The sequence below is a fragment of the Lissotriton vulgaris genome, chromosome 7 (assembly GCF_964263255.1).
Source record: "Lissotriton vulgaris chromosome 7, aLisVul1.2, whole genome shotgun sequence".
Classification (NCBI taxonomy): Eukaryota; Metazoa; Chordata; class Amphibia; order Caudata; family Salamandridae; genus Lissotriton; species Lissotriton vulgaris.
The window spans coordinates 275,710,300-275,733,938 of NC_141695.1; the positions used below are offsets into that span (position 1 = coordinate 275,710,300).

General features: G+C 44.7%; 1 protein-coding gene across 1 annotated transcript in view; it reads left to right on the forward strand.

Moving 5' to 3' along the window:
- LOC147701386 (mucin-2-like) overlaps positions 1-23,639 on the forward strand; it is a 184,816-nt gene that overhangs the window by 49,102 nt on the left and 112,075 nt on the right. The window contains exon 2 of the mRNA XM_086928640.1: positions 16,722-16,757. Within this exon, the coding sequence (XP_086784766.1) occupies positions 16,722-16,757 (36 nt within the window). The remainder of the gene's footprint in view (positions 1-16,721; positions 16,758-23,639) is intronic.

The following is a 23,639-nucleotide window of genomic DNA, read 5'->3' on the forward strand; positions in this document are numbered from 1 at the left end:
AGCTCACGAACCTCGGAAGTTGACGGTTGAGCCGGGAAGCAAACAGGTCCAGGGTGAACGGACCCCGCGTCTCCTGCAAGGCCTGAAAGACCGCCGTGTGCAGTCTCCAATCGCTGAAGTCCAGGAAGTTTCTGGAATGCCAGTCCGCGATCGAGTTCTGCGTGCCTGGGAGATATTCCGCCGAGACAGAAATCTGTTTCTCCAGGCAATAGTGCCAGAAATCCTTCGCCAGGTTTGCCAGGGCCTTGGACCGAGGTCCGCCCAGGCGATTGATATACTGTACCGCTGACATGTTGTCCATGCGCAGCAGGATACAGCACAACACTTTGTTCTGAGTCAGGGACTTGATCGCAAAGGAGCCCGCCAGAAGCTCCAGGCAGTTGATGTGGAGTCGAAGTTCGTTTTCCGACCATCGGCCCCCTATCGTGACCTCGCCGCAACGGGCTCCCCAGCCCGCTCTACTGGCGTCCGATTCTATGATCAGGTCCGGGCTGGATCCGAATATCGCTCTCCCGTTCCATGCACTCATGTGTTCTATCCACCATCGCAACTCCATTCTCGTTTCCTCCGTAAGGGACATGAGCTCGGAGTAAGTAAGCCCTTTTCGGAGATGTTGTGCCTTCAGGCGTTGAAGTGCCCTGTAGTGTAGCGGGCCCGGAAAGATCGCTTGGATCGAGGAGGATAGAAGGCCCACTATACGAGCCAGGTGCCGATGGGAGATCCTGTCTTTCCTCAGAGTCTGAGAAAGTTCCCTGCGGATCTTGTTCACCTTCTGCTGTGGGAGGCTGAGGCTGGCCGAGTCGGAATCTATGAGGAAGCCCAGAAAAGAGACTTGTTTCTTTGGAAGGAGATCCGATTTCGGGGCATTCACCACAAACCCCAGGTCCTGGAGTAGGGCAATAGTCATGGTCAAGTGTGACTGTAGACGATCCGGCGACTGATCCATGATCAGGATGTCGTCGAGGTAGATGATCATCCGAACCCCTCTCTTGCGTAGTGTTTCCACCACCGGCCGAAGGAGCTTCGTAAAGCACCATGGGGCCGACGAGAGGCCGAACGGAAGGGCTTGGAATTCGTAAACTTCCTCGTTCCACAAGAACTGCAGGAAGTGCCTGTGAGGGGGAAAGATCGGTACCGTGAGATACTCGGTACCGTGAGATACACGTCCTTCAGGTCCAGACGGACCATCCAATCCCCTTGTAGGAGAATGTCCCGGAGTAGATGGATTCCCTCCATCTTGAAGTGGCGGTAAACCAGCCACTCGTTGAACTCCCGTAAATTGATGACCGGGCGGAACCCCTTGTCCTTTTTCTGTACCAGAAAGATGTTGCTCAGGAAACCCGCAGGGTGCAGGCGCGTTCTGCGAATCGCGCCTTTCCTGAGGAGATCTGCGATTTCTTTGTCGACAAGAAGCTTGTCCTCTGAGGAAAAAACCAAGAGAGGAGGGTGAACCCTCTGGTGGGGAGTGCCATAGAATTCTATCCTGAAACCTCTGACCGTCTGGAGGACCCACGGGTCTGAGGAGATCTTGCTCCAGTTGTGGAAGTGATCCCGAAGCCTCCCTCCCAGAACGGATGGGGAAAAAAGGGTAACACTCACCGGATGGGCCTCCCGGTGCTTTTGCACTGCCGTGGTAACCTCTGCCGCGCCCTCGGCCGGCGCCTCGACTAGGGTAGAAGTTCCCCTGGCGACCGTCATTCCAGCTATTGTTCCGGCGCTGCCGGGCCTTGTTGTTAGGGCCTTGTTGAGGCTGGCGGCCGGAGGAGCGACCCCGTCCTCGTCCGGCCCCTGCAAAAACCCGTCCGGGAAAGATTTTCTTAATGGACGTTTGAGCTCTGTCGAGTGCAGAGAAAGTTGTCACAAACTTGTTCAGTTCTCTAATAAAAGGCTCCCCAAAGAGCCTGCCTTGTGCAATAGGGCCCACCTCCGACGTGGCTAGATCTCCGAGTTTCGGGTCTATCTTGATGAGGAGGGATCTCCTCCGCTCTGCCGCCAACGCACAATTTGCGTTCCCCAGGAAGCATAGGGCCCGCAGTGCCCAACCTGCCACGACCTCCGTGGACATCGGAGTCCCCGAATCCTTGGCCCTCTCGGCCAACTGGAGGATCTGGGTGACGGGGCCTACGGCGTCCAGGAGCTTATCCTGGCAGCTGCGCCAGGAGCGATCAATACCCTTCCTGGGGTCCTTCATAAATTTTGCGAAGAACGCATAGAGCTTCTCGTCAATATCAGGAGTGGCCGCCACTCTGCCCTCCAGCTTAGGTCGAGGGCATTCACCCCGCATGCGGGTCCGAACCTCCTTCTCCAGAGGTTGGCGTACCTTACCAGCCACGTACGCCGCTACTTTGGGGTCAGGGGTCCATTCCGACGAACGCGGATGGTAGATCCTCGACGGATCAAACATATCCGGGACTTTATCATCCCCTTCAAGCGACTCAGAGGAATGCAACGCAGGGCGCCAGGGGCGTCCTGAGCCCTCATCCTCATCGTCCGAGGAGGTATCGTCCTCGGTAACACCCTCTCCCTCCAAGGGGAAACCATCGTCCAGGTCAGAATTTGGGGCGGCCTCGTCACCATCATCTCCGGGGAAGAAGCCCTCCCGGCAGGGTAAATTTTTAAGCGTTCGCGCACTTTTCCGGAAGGAGTCCCTCAGGTGATCGAACTCCTCCAAGTGCCCCGCGTGACGCTTCGCCGACTTTTTCCCCCCTCCTGCGCGCCTTTGGTTCCGCGGTTCACAGGAACTGCGCCACTGAACACCCCGGGGATACTTTGAGTGAGGGCCTCCACACTCTCCCGCAAAGGAGCCAGCACCAAATCCAGCGCCTGCGACAACGCGCGGCCAACCGCCGGCGGCAGTGGTTGGGAGCAGCCAGGTTCTTCCGTCCCCTGAGTGAGGGGAGTCGACTGTTCAGCAGTCTGCATTGTGCGAGGGTGAGAGCACTAAACACCTTTTACCACTTACAGAAGGTAGCCCCCTCGCCGGTGCTCCGACAGTACCGCTGTCAAGTATGGGGTGCGGTGACTGACAACCGCCACTAGATGGCGTCGCGCACGAAGGGCGCGCTACTACACCGGCCCGGTGTCAGGCGAGGGTTGGTGAGTCAGGTGATAAACCTGTCTCAGCGCACCGACCCGAGGGGCAAGCACCGCAGTCGCAGCCTTAACCCAAACGGGGGCGCCTTACGGAGCTAAGGGGAAGCGAAGACGCTCTCCACAGAGCCCGCGATGAGAGGAACGGCAGAGACAGCGCAAGCAGCGCCTGACGCACGTCGAACTGCCGAGGATCTGAGAAAAAGATCAAGCGCACCGCTAAGCAAGCGCTATTGCACAAGCAAACACAATTAATCCACACAAGACAACCAAACGTCAGAAAGATAAAAAGGTTTGACTTATCTGACGAGCAGAGAAGAAAGAGGATAAGGAGAGGACGTCATGGCTAGTTATACGGCGGACGGATCCATCATTGGCTGTTGGTTACTATGGACACTGTTTCTCATGTGCTCATGGGAGTTGTGGTTCAATAAAAACGTTTTGATTGGTTTTTCTTTAAAGTGCTGATTATAATAAAGAGAAGAAAGGACTGCATAATCCTCGCCTCCGTCCTGACATAGAATTCCTTTGTGTTCTACTGCAGCCTCCTAGAGTGTTCTAAAGAACAACTAGAGCGCTAACAGTCCTACTTATTACAAAGGTATAGCACACCTGAAGCCATCGTGATGGGAATAAAGTGGTAACTCTTAAAACATTTAATTTAAAAAGGAACAAAATGAGGGGTATATTATGCCATAGAAAGTATTATTAGTGCTGCAGAAAGAAAAATTAGGGCACATTTTGAGTGACTTCTCAAATCCTCTTCTATTTCATTAAAAGATTCTGACATGCAGTCTCCCAAGATGGCCACCAGAGCCAAAAGAGCCCAAATGTAACCCAAATATCACCCAGATGTAGCCCAAGTATAGCCCAATGACAGAATGCCCCAGAGTGTTCTAAAGAACAACTAGAGCGCTAACAGTCCTACTTATTACAAAGGTATGGCACACCTGAAGCCATCTTGATTGGAATAAAGTGGTAACTCTTAAAACATTTAATTTAAAAAGGAACAAAATGAGGGGGTATATGTTGCCATAGAAAGTATGATTAGTGCTGCAGAAAGAAAAATTAGGGCACATTTTGAGTGACTTCTCAAATCCTCTTCAATTTCATTAAAAAATTCTGACATGCAGTCTCCCAAGATGGCCACCAGAGACAAAAGAGCCTAAATGTAGCCCAAATATCACCCAGATGTAGCCCAAGTATAGCCCAATGACAGAATGTCCCTGAGTGTTCTAAAGAACAACTAGAGCGCTAACAGTCTTACTTATGACAAAAGTATGGCACACCAGAAGCTATCTTGATTGGAATGAAGTGGTAAGTCAACATTTAATTTAAAAAGGAACAAAATGAGGGGGTTCATTTTGCCATAGAAAGTATGATTAGTGCTTCAGAAAGAAAAATTAGGGATCATTTTGAGTGACTTCTCAAATCCTCTTCTATTTCATTAAAAAAATTCTGGCATGCAGACTGAAACATGCACTTTGAATACCAGAAGCAGACTTCCCTGGTGAGCAGTAGCTTTACTACAGTGATCAATGAGCAACTAGAGTGCTAACATTCAGAATGTATGGCAAATGTGTGACACATCTGAATGCCTTCTTGATGGAACCAAAGTAAATAAGCATTGAAAATGCAATAGATCTCGCCCTCGTTTAAGTTAAAGCCATTCTGTTTGTAATGAGGTGGCTTTTTAGCTTTGCTTTTATTAGTGTTTTTTAAACTTTCATGTAAATACCATGCATATGTATGCATATATGTATATGTATGCATGCATTTATATTTGCATTTATATAGATATACAGATTATATATGTTTATATATGTATGTATATATATATATATATATGTATATATATATATATATATACATACACATACATATATATAAATGCATATGCATATATATGCATATATATATGTGTATATGTGTGCGTGTAGAGAGAGGTAGAGAGGTAGAGGAGTAGAGGTAGAGAGGTAGCGGTAGAGAGGTAGAGACTAGTAGAGAGAGAAGTAGAGAGAGGTAGAGAGGTAGAGAGTAGAGAGTGAGTAATAGAGAGTAGAGAGTGAGTAGTAGAGAGTAGTAGAGAGCAGTAGAGAGAGTAGCAGAGAGTGAGTAGTAGAGAGTAGTAGAGTGAGTAGTAGAGAGTAGTAGCGAGTGAGTAGTAGAGATTGAGTAGTAGAGAGTAGTAGAGAGTAAGTAGAAGAGTGAGTAGTAGAGAGCAGTAGAGAGTGAGTAGTAGAGAGTAGTAAAGAGTGAGTAGTAGAGAGTGAGTAGTAGAGAGTGAGTAGTAGAGAGTGAGTAGTAGAGAGTAGTAGAGAGTGAGTAGCAGAGAGAGAGAATAGTAGAGAGCAGTAGAGAGTGAGTAGTAGAGTGAGTAGTAGAGACTAGTAGAGAGAGAGTAGTAGAGAGTGAGTAGTAGAGAGTAGTAGATAGTGAGTAGTAGGGAGTGAGTAGTAGAGAGAGAGTAGTAGAGAGTAGTAGAGTAGTAGAGAATGAGTAGTAGAGAGTGAGTATTTGAGAGTAGTGGAGTAGGAGAGAGTAAGTAGTAGAGAGTAGTGGAGAATATTCCAAAGTTTTGCACAGCACCACTTGCACAATAAGTCCAATCAAATCATATCACTTAGAGTCCTTATTGAAGCGCTGAATCTTGGTGTATATTCAAATGCTTTTATTTTCCTTAAGTCTATGTACCAAAGCCAGCCGAAACATTTCGTTCTGTACAACAGAACTTCTTCAGGGCGTTCTTATTTCCTTCAAGTTATGTAGGTATCCTGTTGTCATATAACTAGATATTTCTTCCAAATGTTAAACGAGACGTAAGTACATTCTTATTCAAAGTGACTAGGTATCAATTTTACCCACACAATTCGGGCAGACTTGAGTAATTTATAGCATCCTCAAAGACAGTCTTTCAAAAATTTCAAAGTATAGGATTTGATAATCCAAATCCGAATGTTTCTCAAGAAAAGTCATTTTCATTCGTTCAGAATATCGGTGTTTGGGCAGATATGACCCAGGGACCCCCAGTATGCAAGGGGAATTAGACCCCGCTCTGCAAACGCGCCAGTGGCCTGCGTTGCAGAGAGGTGTAAAAAGGGGCATAGCCTCATTACACCTTTGTGCAATGCAGCCCCTGGCGCATACTGGAGGTTCCAGGTGGGCTAGTTGGCCCCCAGGGACCCCTAGTATGCAAGGGGAATTAGTTCCCCCTCTTCAAACATGCACGGGGGCTGCGTTGCAGAGAGGTGTAAAAAAGGGTGTGGCCTCATTACACCTCTCTGCAATGCAGCCCCCTGGCGCATACTGGAGCCTCCTGGTGGGCTAGTTGGCCCCCAGGGGCCCCCAGTATGCAAGGGGAATTAGTTCCCCCTCTTCAAACATGCACGGGGCTGCGTTGCAGAGAGGTGTAAAAAGGGGCGTGGTTAATCAGTTTAATACTTTGCTCTCCATAGCAAATTGTCCTTCCACAAAATTTGCAAACAATTTTGAAATCTCCAAACTGGGTTTGGATGTTTGGGACCATCTCACTTGTCTCTGGACCCGATAGAGTGGGTTTCTTACTTTGGGAGGTGCTGGGTGAAGATTGGGGAGGGATTCTGGTCAGTTCTCTGACCTCTGCCGCAGCATAGTTGTTTGGGTGCCGGCGTTGCATGTGGCGAATCATGGTGTTGTTGCCCAAAGAATACTTTTTGGCAGGGTTCCCCCTGGAAAGTACAGTGCCACAGATCAGACAAGTAACCTTTGGCGCATTAACTTTCTTGAGGCCCCTTGGGATTTTAAAAAACTCCCAGACAATGTGCTCCTTTGGCTTATAGGTGGTAGTATCTTCAGGCAGGTACCGCCTCTCCCCCTCCTACTCCTCCTCCTCCTCTTCTTCTTCTCCACCACTGTGGTGTTGTGGTGGTCCTTGTGGTGGTGGTGGTGGTGGTGATGGTTGAGATGCTCCTGCTGCTGCTGCTACTGTAGCCATTTCTCAGTACAAATAGGTACAAATAGGTCTGCAAACAGGTCTTCCTCAGTCAAAGTAAAAAGTGAGAATGAGGAAAAAAGGTGGGGGCTTTCATCTTTTGGAAAACAAAACTGTCCTGAACCAATGAAAAGTGTTATTTTCAGGTCACATGACACTGGCTTTATCATTTGGAGACCAAAACTGTCCTGAACCAATGAAAAGTGTTATTCTCAGGTAACATGACCCGACGCGCTTACGCTATGCGCCCCGGCGCCCGGGGGCGCTTACATAGCGCGATCGTATGCGCTCGAGTGCTTCCGGGTGCGCTTACGCCGTGCATATCACGCGGACGCGGCACGTCACAATGATGTTTTCGTTCGTGGCAATAGCGCTAACGGGGCTCACCGGTATGCGCACCGGGGCGCGCCGCATGACTGCGCTTACCGGTGCGCTCACCGGCACGCGAACCGGGAGCGCTCCAGGGCAAAAAAGAAAGAAAAAAAAACATGAACAATATACATAAAAAAAATAGTATTACATAAATATACAATATAGGATTCATTATAAAAAAATATTACATTTCATAGCTATAGAAATTTGCTATTAAAAAACCTTTGAAATTCACTGAAAAAAACATAGGTTTGAGGCCCCATATATAGTTAGGAATTAGCATTTAAAAAACCTATGAAATTCACTGAAAAAAACATAGGTTTCACACCAGTTATAGTTAGGAATTAGCATTTAAAAAACCTTTGAAATTCACTGAAAAAAACATAGGTTTGACACCAGTTATAGTTAGCTGGAAATTTTACTGACCTAAAACCATTGAAATTCCCACGTTATAGTTGGTTGGACTCACTATAACTTGCGCGCCTGCAATGCACTGCTGATGACGTCACATATTACATCACTCATGACATGGTCAGTGACATCACTCATGACATCACTGATGACACCATTCTTGTGACAGAGTGACAGACCTCCTTTCAGTGTAGTGTAACCCTTGAAACACATATTCAAAAATAGAAACTAACATTTTCAAAAAAATGGAGATACCCATACCAGTTACAACAACCAATTCAGTAATTTCACCATCTATATACACATCTACTCATTCACCAACAGTTCTATATAGCCACTCATACATATACTCACTCATCATATGTAGTGATACACCTATACATCCTATTAACCACCAACAGTCATCCAAAAGTTACTCACACACATACTCACACATGCAAATAAACTATTGAACATCCATTTATTTGCATATACAACTATACACACACTACCACCTTACTTCTAAGGAAACTTACACATACTTACTCTCTTAAACAATCACTTATAGAAACACATACTTATTTAAACAGGAACTCTTACAATCACTCACTCTCACATATACTCACTAATATACATCAATACTCACATATACTAGATTAAAACATATGTCGTTACTGATAAAGACACTAGTGAGACAGTCATTCACTCACTAACACACACATATACACACTCATCCACCCATACAGTCCTGCACATATGCTGTCTTCAAAATCAATCAATCAATCAATCAATCAATCACAGCATTTATATAGCGCGCTACTCACCCGGAGGGTCTCAAGGCGCTTGGGGAGGGGGGTCCACTACTGCTCGAACAGCCAGGTCTTGAGCTGCTTCCTGAAGGCGAGGTGGTCTTGGGTCAGGCGGGAGTTCCACGTCTTGGCGGCGAGGTAGGAGAAGGACCTTCCTCCTGTGGTGGATCTTCGGATGCGGGGGGCGGTGGCGAGGGCGTGGTTGGTTGATCGAAGCTGGCGTGTGGGAGTGTAGAAGTTGAGGCAGTTGTTGAGGTATCTTGGGCCTTGGTTGTGTAGGGCTTTGTGTGCGTGGGTGAGGAGTCGGAACGTGATTCTCTTGTTGACCGGGAGCCAGTGCAGGTCTCTCAGGTGTCCGGAGATGTGGCCGTGTCGGGGGATGTTCAGGATGAGTCTTGCTGAGGCGTTCTGGATTCGCTGGAGTCTCTTCTGGAGTTTGACAGTGGTTCCGGCATAGAGGGAGTTGCCGTAGTCCAGTCGGCTGGTGACGAGGGCCTGGGTGACCGTCTTCCTGGTCTCGGTGGGGATCCACCGGAAGATCTTACGAAGCATGCGCAGGATGTTGAAGCATGACGAGGAGACGGCGTTGACTTGTCTGGTCATGGAGAGGGAGGAGTCCAGGATGAAGCCCAGGTTGCGTGTGTGGTCTGTTGATTTGGTTGCGCTGCCCAGGGCAGGGGGCCACCAGGAGTCGTCCCAGGCAGAGGGCGAAGATCCTAGGATGAGGACTTCCGTCTTGTCTGAGTTCAGTTTCATGCGGCTGTTCTTCATCCATTCGGCTACGTCTTTCATCCCCTTGTGTAGGTTGGCTCTGGCGGTGGCAGGGTCGTTGGTGAGGGAGAGGATCAGCTGGGTGTCGTCGGCGTAAGAGACATACAAACAGTGAGTCAGTCATTGATGCATCTATGTGCTAAGTAATACCCCCACCAAACCATACAGACACTCATACTGATACTAAAAGAAATCTAATAACCCATATACACACACATGTAGCTACTCACCAACCCATGCAGCCGCTTATACACAAAGTGAAACACTGATACATATATTTAAATATTTAGACATTACTCGCTAATATATGTATTCACTAAGATACACTTAATAAGCCACTTAACCAATCAATTTTTTTTTTTAAAAACATCCTTTTAGACACTTATTTAAGCATTTATTCTTCCATCGACCTTTACATATGCATATATAAAACATATTTATTTTTCAGAAAGACACACATTCACTGGATGGTGTCATCAGTGATGTCATGAGTGATGTCACTGACCATGTCATGAGTGATGTAATATGTGACGTCATCAGCAGTGCATTGCAGGCGCGCAAGTTATAGTGAGTCCAACTAACTATAACGTGGGAATTTCAATGGTTCTATGTCAGTACAATTTCCAGCTAACTATAACTGGTGTCAAACCTATGGTTTTTTCAGTGAATATATATATATATATATATATATATATATATATATATATATATATATATATATATATATATATATATATACAAAGCACACTGGGTCCTTCCGGGTACCTCCTCCCGTAGTCAGGTGGCGCGGAAGTTCGGCAACCCAAAGCCGAATAGTTTCAATGAAAATCCACAAGTTTGCCCATAAGCAAAGTCGCGCACTCAAGGAGATTCAATCAGGAAAGTATTTATTACCGGATACCGCTACGCGTTTCGACACACCAAGGTGTCTTGATCACACGATAACCTCTCCCCATTTCTCAGCATGTTAAATACACAGCGAGTTTACAAACAATAAACATAGATGAGGTTTGCATAGGTCGACTGAACCAAGGTAAAACTTGTCGGCCAAATTGGAATAGTGTTTTTCTAATGCCTGCATATGAAACACATGACCTTGCAATTGTTTATGCACATATGATATCTGTAAATCAAACATATTTCTAGTGATTTAACCAGTAAATATCCTATTACTGTGTAAACATTTGAAAATCTTAGACAGTGAATTCTAAGTAACAAAAATCAAGAACATTGCAAATTAAAAGTAACGTTTTTACCAATACATTCTTGATAATGGGGTGTGGTATATACATACCGAGTCCATTCAATTTATACAACCACCCCAGTTTATCTAAGCTCCCCTCCCACTATGAGAGAGCTTAGTGCACGTAATGAAAAATATATTAGCGGTCTAGTGCCCTGCTAATGGTTAACTGATTGACATATGATAATATAATTCATGGCTGGTTAGTGTATGAGGTCTAGTGCCGCAGAGTCATAAAAATGAAATAGGCACCAAATGGCCAAAAAGCATCTATGTAAACAACTGAAATATATTGCAAAAAGGGAGAAAGGTGCCTAAAGTGAAAGTCTTATCTTAACAAGGTGAAGTGAATTCTGCCATCCAAAATGGAGAAAGGAGGGGCCGTGGTGAAGTGTTCAGAGAGTGTGCTGTTCCCCATCCTTATCTCCTGAAAGAGATATATAACAACGACATGATTAAAATGATTTAAAACATATACTCAAGTATATCTTGTACATAATGATACTTTGCAAGATTTTCAAAACAACCGTACACAGTGGATGGAAACAAAAATTCATACTACAGATTTGCCACAGGTTGAAGGGAATCAAACGAGAACAAAATTCTCATGCAGCATTATTCAATATGGAGATGAGTTGCCAGTTCTTCATCCATATTATGCCCTCCCGGGAATCTAGTCTCGAGCTCCATGATCCATCTAGATTCCCTCTTTCTAAGAGCCAGTTCTCTATTGCCACCCCGTCTTCCTACATTCACTTGTTCTACTGCATAATATCTCAACAAGGAGTTGTTGGATTTATGAAAGTCTTGAAAGTGTCTGGCAATGGGATGTTTGGCATCTTTGTTGGTAATTGCTCTAAGGTGTTCTTGTACACGCTTTTTAGCCATGCAGCTAGTGCTTCCAACATACTAGATTTTACAGGGGCATTCTAAGATATACACCACAAAGTTAGTGTTGCATGTTAAGAATTGCTTGATTTTTCTGCGTTCTTGGGTACCTGATTTTGCAATATCTTTGACCATTACACTGGCCCTACATGCCCGGCAATGTCCACAGGGATAGAAGCCTTTGAGTCCCTGAATGTGTTGTTTTTTGGTCTCAGTGATTTCCCCCTTCACCAGGATATCCCTTAGGTTCCTACCTCTCCTGTATGTGATGTGATTGTGATGTGATTGGGTTCTTATATAGCGCGCTACCACTCCAAGGAGTATCTTGGCGCTACGACTCCAAGATGTTAAATAGAGATGAGAGGTAATGATGTTTTGGTGAGCGTGCAGGGAGAGGATCATAGTAATGCTTTATAGTCTGATTCTGACAGGGAGTAGATCCAGGTTTTTAGGTTTTTCCTGAAACTGAGTTCCGTTGTATTTTGGCGTAGAGACAAGGGGAGGTTGTTCCAGGCCTTTGCTCCGATGACTGCAAGAGATTTTCCTCCCTTGGTCGTTAACCTGAATCTAGGGACTTGAAGTTGGTTAGTGGTAGATGACCTGAGGGTTCGTTTCGGCTGATATGCTTGAAAGTACTTCCTCAAGTACAGCGGGCCTAGGTTGTGGTAGGCTCTGTAGGTGATGGTGAGTACTTTGAAGAGGATGCGTTTCTGCACTGGGAGCCAGTGCAATGCATCCAGTGCTGCCGATGCTGAGGACCTTCTGGGTAGTTTCAGTACAAGCCTGGCTGCTGCGTGTTGGACCATTTGCAGTCTGTGTAGGGCCGATTTATTCAGCCCTGCATACAGACTGTTGCAATAGTCCAGTCTGGACGTTATGAGCGCTACAGCCACTGTCCGCCTGGCACTTAGGGGAAGGAAATCAAAAAATTTCCTAAGGCTTTTGATGGTTCTGAAACAAGTCCCAGCTACTTCTTTGGCTTGTAGACTGAAAGAGAGGGTATTGTCGAACTTGATGCCCAGGTTTCGAACAGAATTAGTTGTCTTGGGGGGGGCTTCCACCATTTCCGGCCACCAGTCCTTTGGAGAGAAACAATTATTGAGGCCAAAAGGGACAATCTCAGTTTTGGCTGAGTTACATTTTAGATGATTTTGGGTCATCCACTCAAAGGTTGCTGATAAGCACTCTTTCAGAGTTTGTTCAGCGTCAGTTTGATTTTTGTCAAGGGTCAACACGAGTTGGGTGTCATCGGCGTAGGCAATAGTACTGATGTTAAAGGTGGAGATAAGTTCCAGTAGGGGTACCATATAAAGGTTAAAAAGGGTTGGGCTCAGGCTTGAGCCCTGCGGCACCCCAGATGTCAGGAGCTTCTCCTCAGAAAGAAAGTTGCCTAGCATGACAACCTGCCGTCTCTGCTCCAGATAGTTCTTAAGCCATTCGAACACGGTTCCTGCTATGCCAGCTTTGGTCAGGCGGTGTAGCAGGGTAGCATGTGACACCGTGTCGCAAGCCGCAGAGAGGTCTAATAGGATCAGGACAGCCATTTTTCCCTGATCTAAGGCTGCTCGAATGGTTTCAGCTGAGGATAGTAGCGCTGACTCAGTGGAGTGGTGAGCCCTGAAACCGGCTTGGCACGGATGTAGTATATTGTTGTTTTCTATGTGGGCCATCAGTTGTTTGTTGACAAGGGATTCGGTGATTTTGCATACTGCGGGGAGGAGGGAAATGGGGCGCAGGTTAGACAGTGTCGTGGGGTCAGGTATTACTTTTTTCTGTAGTGGTCTGACTGCGGCCAGTTTCCATTGTGAAGGAATATCCCCTGTTTGCAGGGAAGCATTAATAATAGAATTAATACAAGGGTTGACCTCGTGTATTATAGTTCTCAGAAGTGTTGGGGGACAGGGGTCAAACGGGGAACCCGATTTGGTGGCCAATATCCTTTGGTGGGATTCTTCCAGCGTAATATGGCTGAACTTTGTCCACCAAGGATGGGCTGGATTGGTGCCAGGATTTGCCTCAAAGTTTTTTAGGACTGGTTTGTGGGAAGTCTTTCGTCAGGGTGTCGATTTTTTGGGCAAAGTAGTTTGCGATGTCGTTGCACAGGGTCTGGGAAGGTGGAATTTCTCGTGATAGAGCTTTAGGTTTGTTGAAGCTGTTGACTATTTTAGAGATGTCCTTATGTTTGTTTTTGGATGCTTCAATGCAGGAGGTAAAGTAGGTTTTCTTTGCGTTTTTAATCATAGAATGATAGAGTCTCCTGGCATTTTTATAGTCCTCTTTTGCTTCGTTCGCATACGTCCGGCGCCATTTTCGTTCCAGGTGTCTAACGCCGACTAGATGCTCTTTGAGTTTATCGGAAAACCACGGGGCAGACTGTCTTTTTTTGTTCAGAGTGCCTTTAGACCCTGGGTTCCTAATCTTATTGCCAATGTTGGCCATCCATTCCTCGAATGTTTGATTGTCTTTTAGCGTATCCCCTGATAAAATGGGTTTGCTGTCTTTGGTCCATTTGTCGAGGTCAGGGTGTTCCAAAATTTTTCCCCAACAGGGGAGGTTAGCTCCTTTTTTTTCCGCCACCTTAGTATTTAATCTGTTTCCCTTTAATGTATGTGATCTGCGGTCTTTCTGTAACTTGAGGGCCTATGATATTGTCTGCTTGTAATATTTTCCAGTTTTCAGTGATGATTTTCTGAACTTTACTGGATTGTTCATGAAAAGTGGTGATGATTCTTGTGTTGGCCGGGGCAGTGTCTTCCCTAGATTTAGGTATCAGAGTACTAGATGTCTCTATATCTTGAACTTTTTTGACAGCTTTAGCAAGGACCCATTCAGGATATCCCCGTTCCCTGAATCTGGTCAGCATGGTTTCTTGTTCCATGAGGAAACCTTCTGAGCTACTGCAATTTCTCCTTGCCCTCAGAAGCTCCCCATAAGGTATACTCCATTTCAATGGATCAGGGTGGGCGCTGAGGGCATGGAGTAAGCTATTTCCTGAAGTATCTTTCCTATGAAGTTTGGAAATGAGATGACCATCGATAACTTCTATGATAGTATCAAGAAATTCAACACGGTTGTTGCTGATATTATATGCCAGGGTTATATTATAGCTGTTTGAGTTCAATTTCTCAATGATCTTAACAGCTTCCTCTTCTGTTCCCTGCCAGATAATAAACAGATCATCAATATATCTGATCCAGGTTTGAACTTTAGTGAAATCTGCCACAAGATTTATGTCTCTCCTTATTTCCTCCTCCCATTTTCCTAGAGTTAGATTGGCAAAATTGGGAGAAAATGCTGACCCCATGGCTGCGCCTCTTACTTGTTTGTAGAGGGACCCGTCAAACATAAAGATGTTATTTCTAAGACACAATTTCATCATGTTAACAAGCATGCCTGGGTGGTCTCTATAACCTATTTCTCTTTGTTTAAGAAACTGGTAACAGGCCTCCATACCCTGGACATGGTCAATTATGGTGTAAAGAGCATTTACATCCATTGCGATGAGAAATGCTCCCTCCATCCATAAAATGTTCTCAATCTTATTAAGGAAATCTGTAGTATCCCTAGTATAGGATGGAAGAAGGCATACAAATTCTCGTAGGAAATGATCAATGTATGTTGATAGATTCTCATTGATACTTCCTAGGAGTAGGAGATAATGGGCCTTCCAGGTGGTTCTCTTAAATCTTTATGGACCTTCGGAAGAAGGTAGAAAATGGGCATCTTAGGGTAATCCCTTTTGAGGAAACAAAATTCCTGCCAAGAAAGGAGTCCCTCATTCCTCCATTCAAGAAGTTTGTCCCAAGTTTCAGTAATACTTGCATTGTATTCTTCAGAGTTGGACTTACAATAAAAGGCGCTCCCTTCTAGTTGTTTGAGAGCCTCTGTGATATATAGGTCTCTGCCCCACAAGACAATGTTGCCCCCTTTGTCTGAGGGCCTCAAGATGATATTTTTGTCATCAGCTAGTGAGAAAATAAAAGCCATTTGCTCTTTAGAGAGATTATAATTTCTCACTCCTACTCTAGACTGTTTGTGGTTAAGTTTAATGAGTTCCTTGGTCACTACTTCATGGAAAGTATCTATTGCATCATGAGGCAGTATGGGAAGGAATATAGACTTGGGTTTAAAGGAAGAACATGCAGCCCTGTCTGTTCTTGTCTCTCTCACTCCTATTATTGAGTTGTCTTGTTGGCTATCCCCTAACATATCATTTAAGGAATACACATCTTGGAGTGTATCTACATCAGCAACAGTTAATTCTGGGAGACCTTCTTCTAACGCGAGTTCTGGTCCTATTCTGTCTGGCCTTAAGGAGTGCCATTTTTTTAATTTCATCTTCCGGACAAATTTAAAAATGTCAACTCTTGTCCCGGCATAGTCAAATAGTTCGGTTGGACAGAAAGTTAGTCCCAAACATAGAGTTCATTTTTCTTTTAAAGTTAATGATCTGGATGATAAGTTAATTATAGTTTTATTTACTATTATGTCATCCATGATTATCTCCTTTTTCTGTACCCACCTCTTTTGGTTCCCACTGGCTTTTTGTTGTTTTCTTCTCCTCTGCTGGAGCTTGAGGCGTCTCTGGCGTGATCTCCCTGTCCCTGTCCTATATATATATATATATATATATATATATATATATATATATATATATATATATATATATATATATATATATATATATATATATATATATATATATATATATATATATATATATATATATATATATATATATATATATATATATATATATATATATATATATATATATATATATATATATATATATATATATATATATATATATATGTGTTAGGTTTTTGATATTTATATATTTATCTATACATTCATATGCCTACAATATTTTGTACATGACATTCTGTGGCCATATCACATTGGTCTGTGCTGGCTCAGCAGAGACCTGAGTGCTTGTTTATATGTCCATCCAATGTGTAAAGCAAAGCCCTGAAATTGGAACGGTGTCATCTGAAAATCAAGGTATGACGTGGCAAAATATGGTTTAATTAATTAAAGTCAAATTGTGAACTGATATAAATTGTCTGTATTTCCCTATACAATGCCCCATATGATTTAACTCAGGATTTTGCTCATGCAATTATTGTACAGACCTTAGGACTGCCCACAGATTGACCAATATAATTGTTGTGTTCTCTCTTCACAGTTTCCTCCTTCATGTTTGAGAATGGATTAACCAAAGGTGAGGCTACAATAAATATATAACCTTTTATCTCCAGTAAAGGTGTGTTCAATGCTGAAAAAACCTATGTTTTCTAAAAACACCATTCAAAAACAATCTTAAAAAAGAGGTACATATTATTTATATAGATCAGTAAAATAATACCTGGAGATTCTAAATCTACAGACTATAGATAATCAAATGTGTTATAGATGTATATTTGGATGATGTCAACAATCTCCCGATGTTGGGCTGAGTGAGAAATTGGGTTGTTGTTTGACTGGGCTGTGAGCCCCGGTCAAGCAGCTGCATCAATCCTTGTCAGGTTAATGCACAAGCAAAGCTGAAATTAACCTCTGCTCAACCCGCAGATGGTTTGGCACAGAGCAGTCAGGCTTGACTTAGAGACAGTTGGCCCGATTCACAAAGGTAAACTAAGGCAAAAGTCTAACTTTCGACTCCCAGTTGGGTCTCAGTTAGACCTAAGACCAATCTAATCAATAGAACCAAAGATACTCAATTTTACAGATTTAGGTAAAAGTAGTGCCAAAAAGAACAAAGCACTAAATGTGGATTTCTGGTTGTGCCAGACTAGTAAAAGTCACAAGTTCCGACTGACTGTGATGGAGTCTGGGCCGGGAACTGCTGAACAATGTTCCTTTAATTCTGGTCAATAGATCGTTGTATGGGCCTGCATCAAAGATGCGTCATGCGGACAAAGCGATGCAACATTTTCAGATGCAAAGTGACTGCAATGCAAGGACCTACATTGTCACTGAGAATCTCAATGATGGGGCTTGCAATGCAAAGTCTGTGGTCGAGGATGCAGCACACAGTTGGGGCAATGTGTCACTTTTGAAGAGCAGTAAAGCTGCATTGCAGAGCCCAGCGCCATCCTCAAGGTGGTCGTGGACAAGGGTTGAGAGGGCCTGCACTGAGGATGCATTGAACCGTTGTTGTGATGCAGCACTTCCAAAGAGCTGTGATGTGATGTGGGTATTCATGACATGTCGAATCAATGCAACAATATCAATGTGTTAGTTCTGCCTGGGTTTGTGCCATGTAGGAGAGGAGATACATTAGAGATGATGATAGTGCACATTAAGTCCACTTGCAAGGGTACAGGAGTGGGGTGGCACCTCTTGTCAGAGTAGACACACCGATAGCAGAGTCCGAGTGCAGATGCAAGGTTGTTGAAAGGCTGTATGTCCCCAAGGATTCAGATCAGGAGCCCATCAAACTAGTACTTGGAGTCACCCTGAGTTCTGGGTTCATGGGATGCAAGTCCATTTCTTCTCAATCAGGCAAGTCGGCAGCAGGAAACAGATCAGAATATTAGGGCAGCAGTTGGGCAGCAGTTCCTTCAGAGGAGAAGTCCAACAAAGTGGCAAACCTTATAGCAGCACAGCAGACCTCCTTCTGTCAAAGTATACACAGTGTATGGACGAGTTGGTGTCTGAGGTCCTTCTTTTATACAGCATGGTTTTGAAGTGCACAGGTGCCCTGATCTCCTTACTGTGGCTCCAAACTAACTACAAGGGGTACATATTCCTTTGTGTGAAGGCAAGACAATGCCTATGCATTCTAAGTGAGGCTGTGCCTAGCTCCTCCATTCCATTCTGCCACTGATGGCCCATCCTGACACACTTAAGCCCCTTATTGTGGGTAACTGACTATGGAAGAATACATAATGCCTGACTGTCAACTACAACCAGTTACGTGACCCAGAGAAAGGCTGAAGCCACCAAATGGCTTTGGCAGGAAAAGGACAACTTTCTAAAAGAGGTTTAGCATTCTGTCCATCATTTATTCTTTTTGCAATTGTCACCATAAGTGGGAAATGATTGAATACCCAGCTATGAGTTTTGTCCTTGCTATGCCACTACGTTCAAGCTAACAATCAGGGTACAAGAAAAAACAGTACTCCTCCACCTACTTTCAGATAGGTATAACTCAATAGATAATCAGTACCATGAATCAGACATATTCAAAAAATATTTTAATACAGGATGTCATTTTATTGTCAGTTATATATTGTACATAAACTTACATTTTCATTTATCATGGGCTTCCTACCCTGCTACACATATCTGAAAATCATACTCATACATCAAAGCATCCAGATACATTTATTCAGAGAAGCACACATCCAACTTAGGGCCAGATGTAGGAAGCCAAATTGCGACCGCAAACACCATAATTCACAGAATTTCAGCCTTTGTGATCGCAATTTGACTTTGAGCAACGTAGGTAAGATTAAACCTACTTGCAAAATAAGGAATCGCAAAAATTACAATTCCATTTTTTTAGATTGCATTTACGGAATCGCAAATTGCTTTTCCTTAAACGCAATGTAAGTAGCACAAAAGAAGTGCACTTTAGTTTTAAGAAATGTGGTGGTAACTAGCGATATCCTTTAAAAAAGCAATTTTTTGTTTTGTAAAAAGTGCCATATGGCACACATACATGCCCTTAGGTCATGTATGTGCATCACATGTGCACACATGCACATTTCAGGGGTGCAACAGGGTGTTCTTTTGGAACCTTTGCACCCTTGAAATTGCGCCCGCAATTTACGAATGCCTCATGGTTACTCGCAAATTGCGGGTGCAAATCCTATTCATTCCTATGGGCCTTTTGGCCCATAGGATGGAATGAATTACTTAATGAATGAATTCCTTAATATACCTTGATTGTGAATCGCAAATTGAAATTCGTAATCAAGGAATACCATTTTATTCATTCCCATAGGAATGAATGGGATGGTATTCCTTGATTGCGAATCTCAATTTGCGATTCGCAATCAAGGAATATTAAGTAGTCGTAAATATTTTGCGATTCCTACCTACATTTAATTTTGCGAGTCCTTAAAAGCAATTCGTTAAAAAACGCTATTAAGGACGCGCAAAATTGAATTGACCTACTTCTGACCCTTAATCACTAAAAAGCAATGCTTAGAATCCCATATTTACATTACTGATTCCTTAATCAATTACATATAATTAGGCTTGCCTGTTTTCAGTTTCAATTTTTGGTCAATTCTGGTGCCATTTTTTCAGTGATCTCAAGTGATTTAAATACCTTAAAAACAGTGGTTATCAATGGTTACACATTTTCGCGCCATTAAAATCAACAGAAGTAGTGTTTTTCTAGTGTTTATGGAACATTTTGTTTTTATTATTGCTTGCTGCCTGATATTGCAACGTGTATAGAGAGTACACGTACAGTGTATTTGAGGTCAGAAATACATTTTTGCAAATCAAACTTATAGTAGTACACCATACAATACTTCTTCAATGAGTCTTTGGCCATGTGCCCTCACTCTTCCCTCCCCATGTAAACTTTTTTCTGTGAAAAGGCCCTCTCAATATCGGCACTTGAGACGGGCAACACCAAAACACAATTTGATAACTCTGGCCACTGACATAGCTTCCCATCACACTACTGGTGCACGTGAAAATTGTGATACTATGGGTAGGTTCAGCAACATTTGCTTTGAACTGGGCGTGTGTGCCCTCAGAGTTGTTGAAGTGGTAAAAAATGAAGCAGCACTTTTGAAACTATGGCATGAATCCCTCTTTACAGAAGGGATCTAGAACTTGTACAGAGTACCACAAAGAGGTATCATTGACTTCAAATTCCATGGTTGGTGAAGGGACATTTCTATGCATTATTGCAAGCTAATTCTCATACATTGTAAAATTAAAGTTCCAGAATTGCTCTTCAACATTGCTTTGCTTAACACGTGGCAAGCACTCTAACATGCAGCATGTTGCAGTGCCAAAGTCACTAAAGGTGTAGCCCAGCCGACTCTCAAGAAGATGTTTCACATCTAAACAAATTATGCTGAACACTTGGCAGACAAGGCTGTTTTCAGACTCTAGTTATTTGATTATGTCCACAACAGCAGTTATGTTTTCCTGTAAAAATATAAGAATGCAGTAAAGTGTACTTTTGTGACATCACTATCAATGTGCGACCAACGATCCTCCCATATCTTGCCTTCGGCATCATCACTCAGCAAGACATCTGTAAACGATTCCCACATGGATAATTTAGCATTCACAGCTCCTTGGACCAAGAGCCATCTGCTAAGTGACACAGTTGGGATGACTTTTTGTTTGATGCCACACAAAGCACAAAATGAGAAATATTTGCATTTTAGTTCCCGCGCATAACAAAACTGTGTACCAGAATGCACTGAAAAGCCAATAGCATTCTTCATTAACTCTGAAGACTGTAAAGACTATCAGTATACCATCTAAAAAGTGGCAGGGATCTCTTACAGGGGAGCACTTCAGCTTAGGTATCGATTTTGACAGGTCATCACACAACGTTTCATATACGTAGCTGAACACTGAAAATACAAGCAATATCTCTCCAATCAAATTTAGTACTGCCGGTGTAGCGGGGTGCACAAGGGAACTCCAAAACATAAACCACGTATTCTGTTTTACATGTTCTACGTCGTTTAATTTTAGCTGGTTGGGGCAAGAATGGGGTGGTGTAGTCCTTAACGTTTTTTGCGTGTTTACATGCTTTACAAGTAAAGCATTTGAAGAAACCTTTTTGTTTTGACAGCCAATTGGAGGGTGGCCTGATTTCTGGGTTACATTTGACCAAACAGTTGCCCATGGATCTTGCTTTTCGAAAGGTCATTTGTGGAGTATGATTGTTCTTAATTAGATCCCCGCCAATGACTGGATCTTTTATACATATAAATACACATAAAATAACTTTATATATATAGATAATATGCATATACATATACATATGCAGCCCAAAATAACCATACTAGGCTCCAAAGACTGCCCCCAAATGCCTGAAAAATCTTTACATTTGTTAAATAAAGACATATAAATTACATTATGTGAAAATGCAAAGAAGAAAGCACTGCCTCTGTTGACTTTGAACCTTTATTTTCAAAGGTAAAACAGGCAGGATCATAGAGGCAGCTTTAGCCTAGATAGGCTGCATTGTAACAATAGGAAAAAAATGGGTGCCGCGTCGTTAATACCTCTATGAGCCTACAGGCTCCCATCATGCACCACAGGTGACAGTTAGGTCAGTTCTTTTGGACGGCGTATAACAGTGTAATCACAGCATGGGTAACATGTAAAATAGCCGGTTCTGGTATTCGTCCGGGGAGGAGGGTGGGTGTGCCTCTGACTTTGATGAGTATACCCCTGGAAGAGAACTAGGATTACAGGTAAGTAAATAATCCTTCTCTTCCAGGGGATACTCATCAATAGTCATAAGCACTGAATAGAGTAGCAAGCCCATCCCATACCATGCGAACGAATACCAGATCTTCTAAACATCACACTACTATATGTATTACCCAAACAAATTCCTCAGGGATTTGTGCTTGTCTGTTTCTGCCGTCTGCTCGCGTATTTTGCCGTTTTTCCTTGTTTTGCCCTAAATTTGTGCTTGTCTGTTTCTGCCGTCTGCTCGCGTATTTTGCTGTTTTTCCTCGTTTTGCCCGTAATTTGTGCTTGTCTGTTTCTGCCGTCTGCTCGCGTATTTTGCCGTTTTTATTTGTTTTGCCCTAAATTTGTGCCTGTTAATTTCTTTGTATCCCCTGTGCCGTGTCCAGTTTCCTTCCTGATTGGCCGCCTACCTCGCCGCCCTCCGCTCTCGCTTCCCGCCACCGACATTGGCCCCGCCCCTTTTTCTCTTCTGTTCCCTCCCCGCTCCCGCCTCCCAGCTGCTCCGCCCACCCGCGCACTTCGCCTTAAATGGCGACCGTGCGGACGCGCAGCGGTCACGCGCAGCGGGCGCGCCGATTGTGCGCCGAAGGCGCGCCAAAGGTAAGCCCGTCTACGCCCGTCCGCGACCGGATCGCGACCAGCGCCAGGACCCCTGGCCCACGAAGACCCCGACCGACCCGCCTGACGTACTCCGCCGCCACCCTCACCGCTCTCAACACCGGCCGACTCCCAGAATGCCATCAAGCCTCTCCACGACGTACCCACGGACCCTTCAGCTGCCACGCCTGCAAGTTCACCTGCATCCGGACCTGCCTCGCACCAGCACCCACCAAGCCGAACACCAGCAGTACCCACCTCAAGTGCATCCTGCTCAACACCCGCTCCATCCACAGACATGCCATCGAACTCTGGAACCTCCTCGACACCACAGCTCCAGACGTTGCCTTCCTCACGGAGACCTGGATGAACGCCTCTTCAGCTCCCGACATCGCCATCGCCATCCCAGAGGGCTACAAGATCGTCCGGAGGGACCGAAACGCCAACCAGATGGGAGGAGGCATCGCCATCATCCACAGGAGCACCATCCGTCTCTCGACCAGCACCGACAACTCCCTGACCACCGCCGAACACCTGCATTTCCAGATCCACACCAACCCGAACACCACCCTCAGAGGCACCCTGATCTACCGACCCCCTGGACCACGCACACAATTCAGCGAGGACATCGCCGACTTCGTCAGCCCACATGCCCTCCCCTCCGCTGACTACATCCTCCTGGGAGACCTCAACTTCCATCTGGAGAACAACAACGACCGCAACACCAGCACCCTGCTCGACAACCTCACCAACCTGGGACTCAAGCAACTGGTGTCCACCCCCACCCACCTCGCCGGACACACACTCGACGCTGTCTTCTCATCCAGCAAGGACATCAACTTCAGCCACACCACAGAGCTTCAATGGACGGACCACAGCTGCGTCCACTTCACCTTCAAGAAAACAACGACCCACCACCACCAGCAACAGACCGCCCGCAGAAGCTGGAACAAGATCACAGCAGACCAGCTCGCCACCTCCCTGAGCCAGCACCCTCCTGCCAGCTCAGCGAACCCCAGCCAGGCCGCCGACAACCTCACGAAGTGGATCAGCAACTGCGCGGACGAACTCGCCCCACTGAGGACCCCGCCCA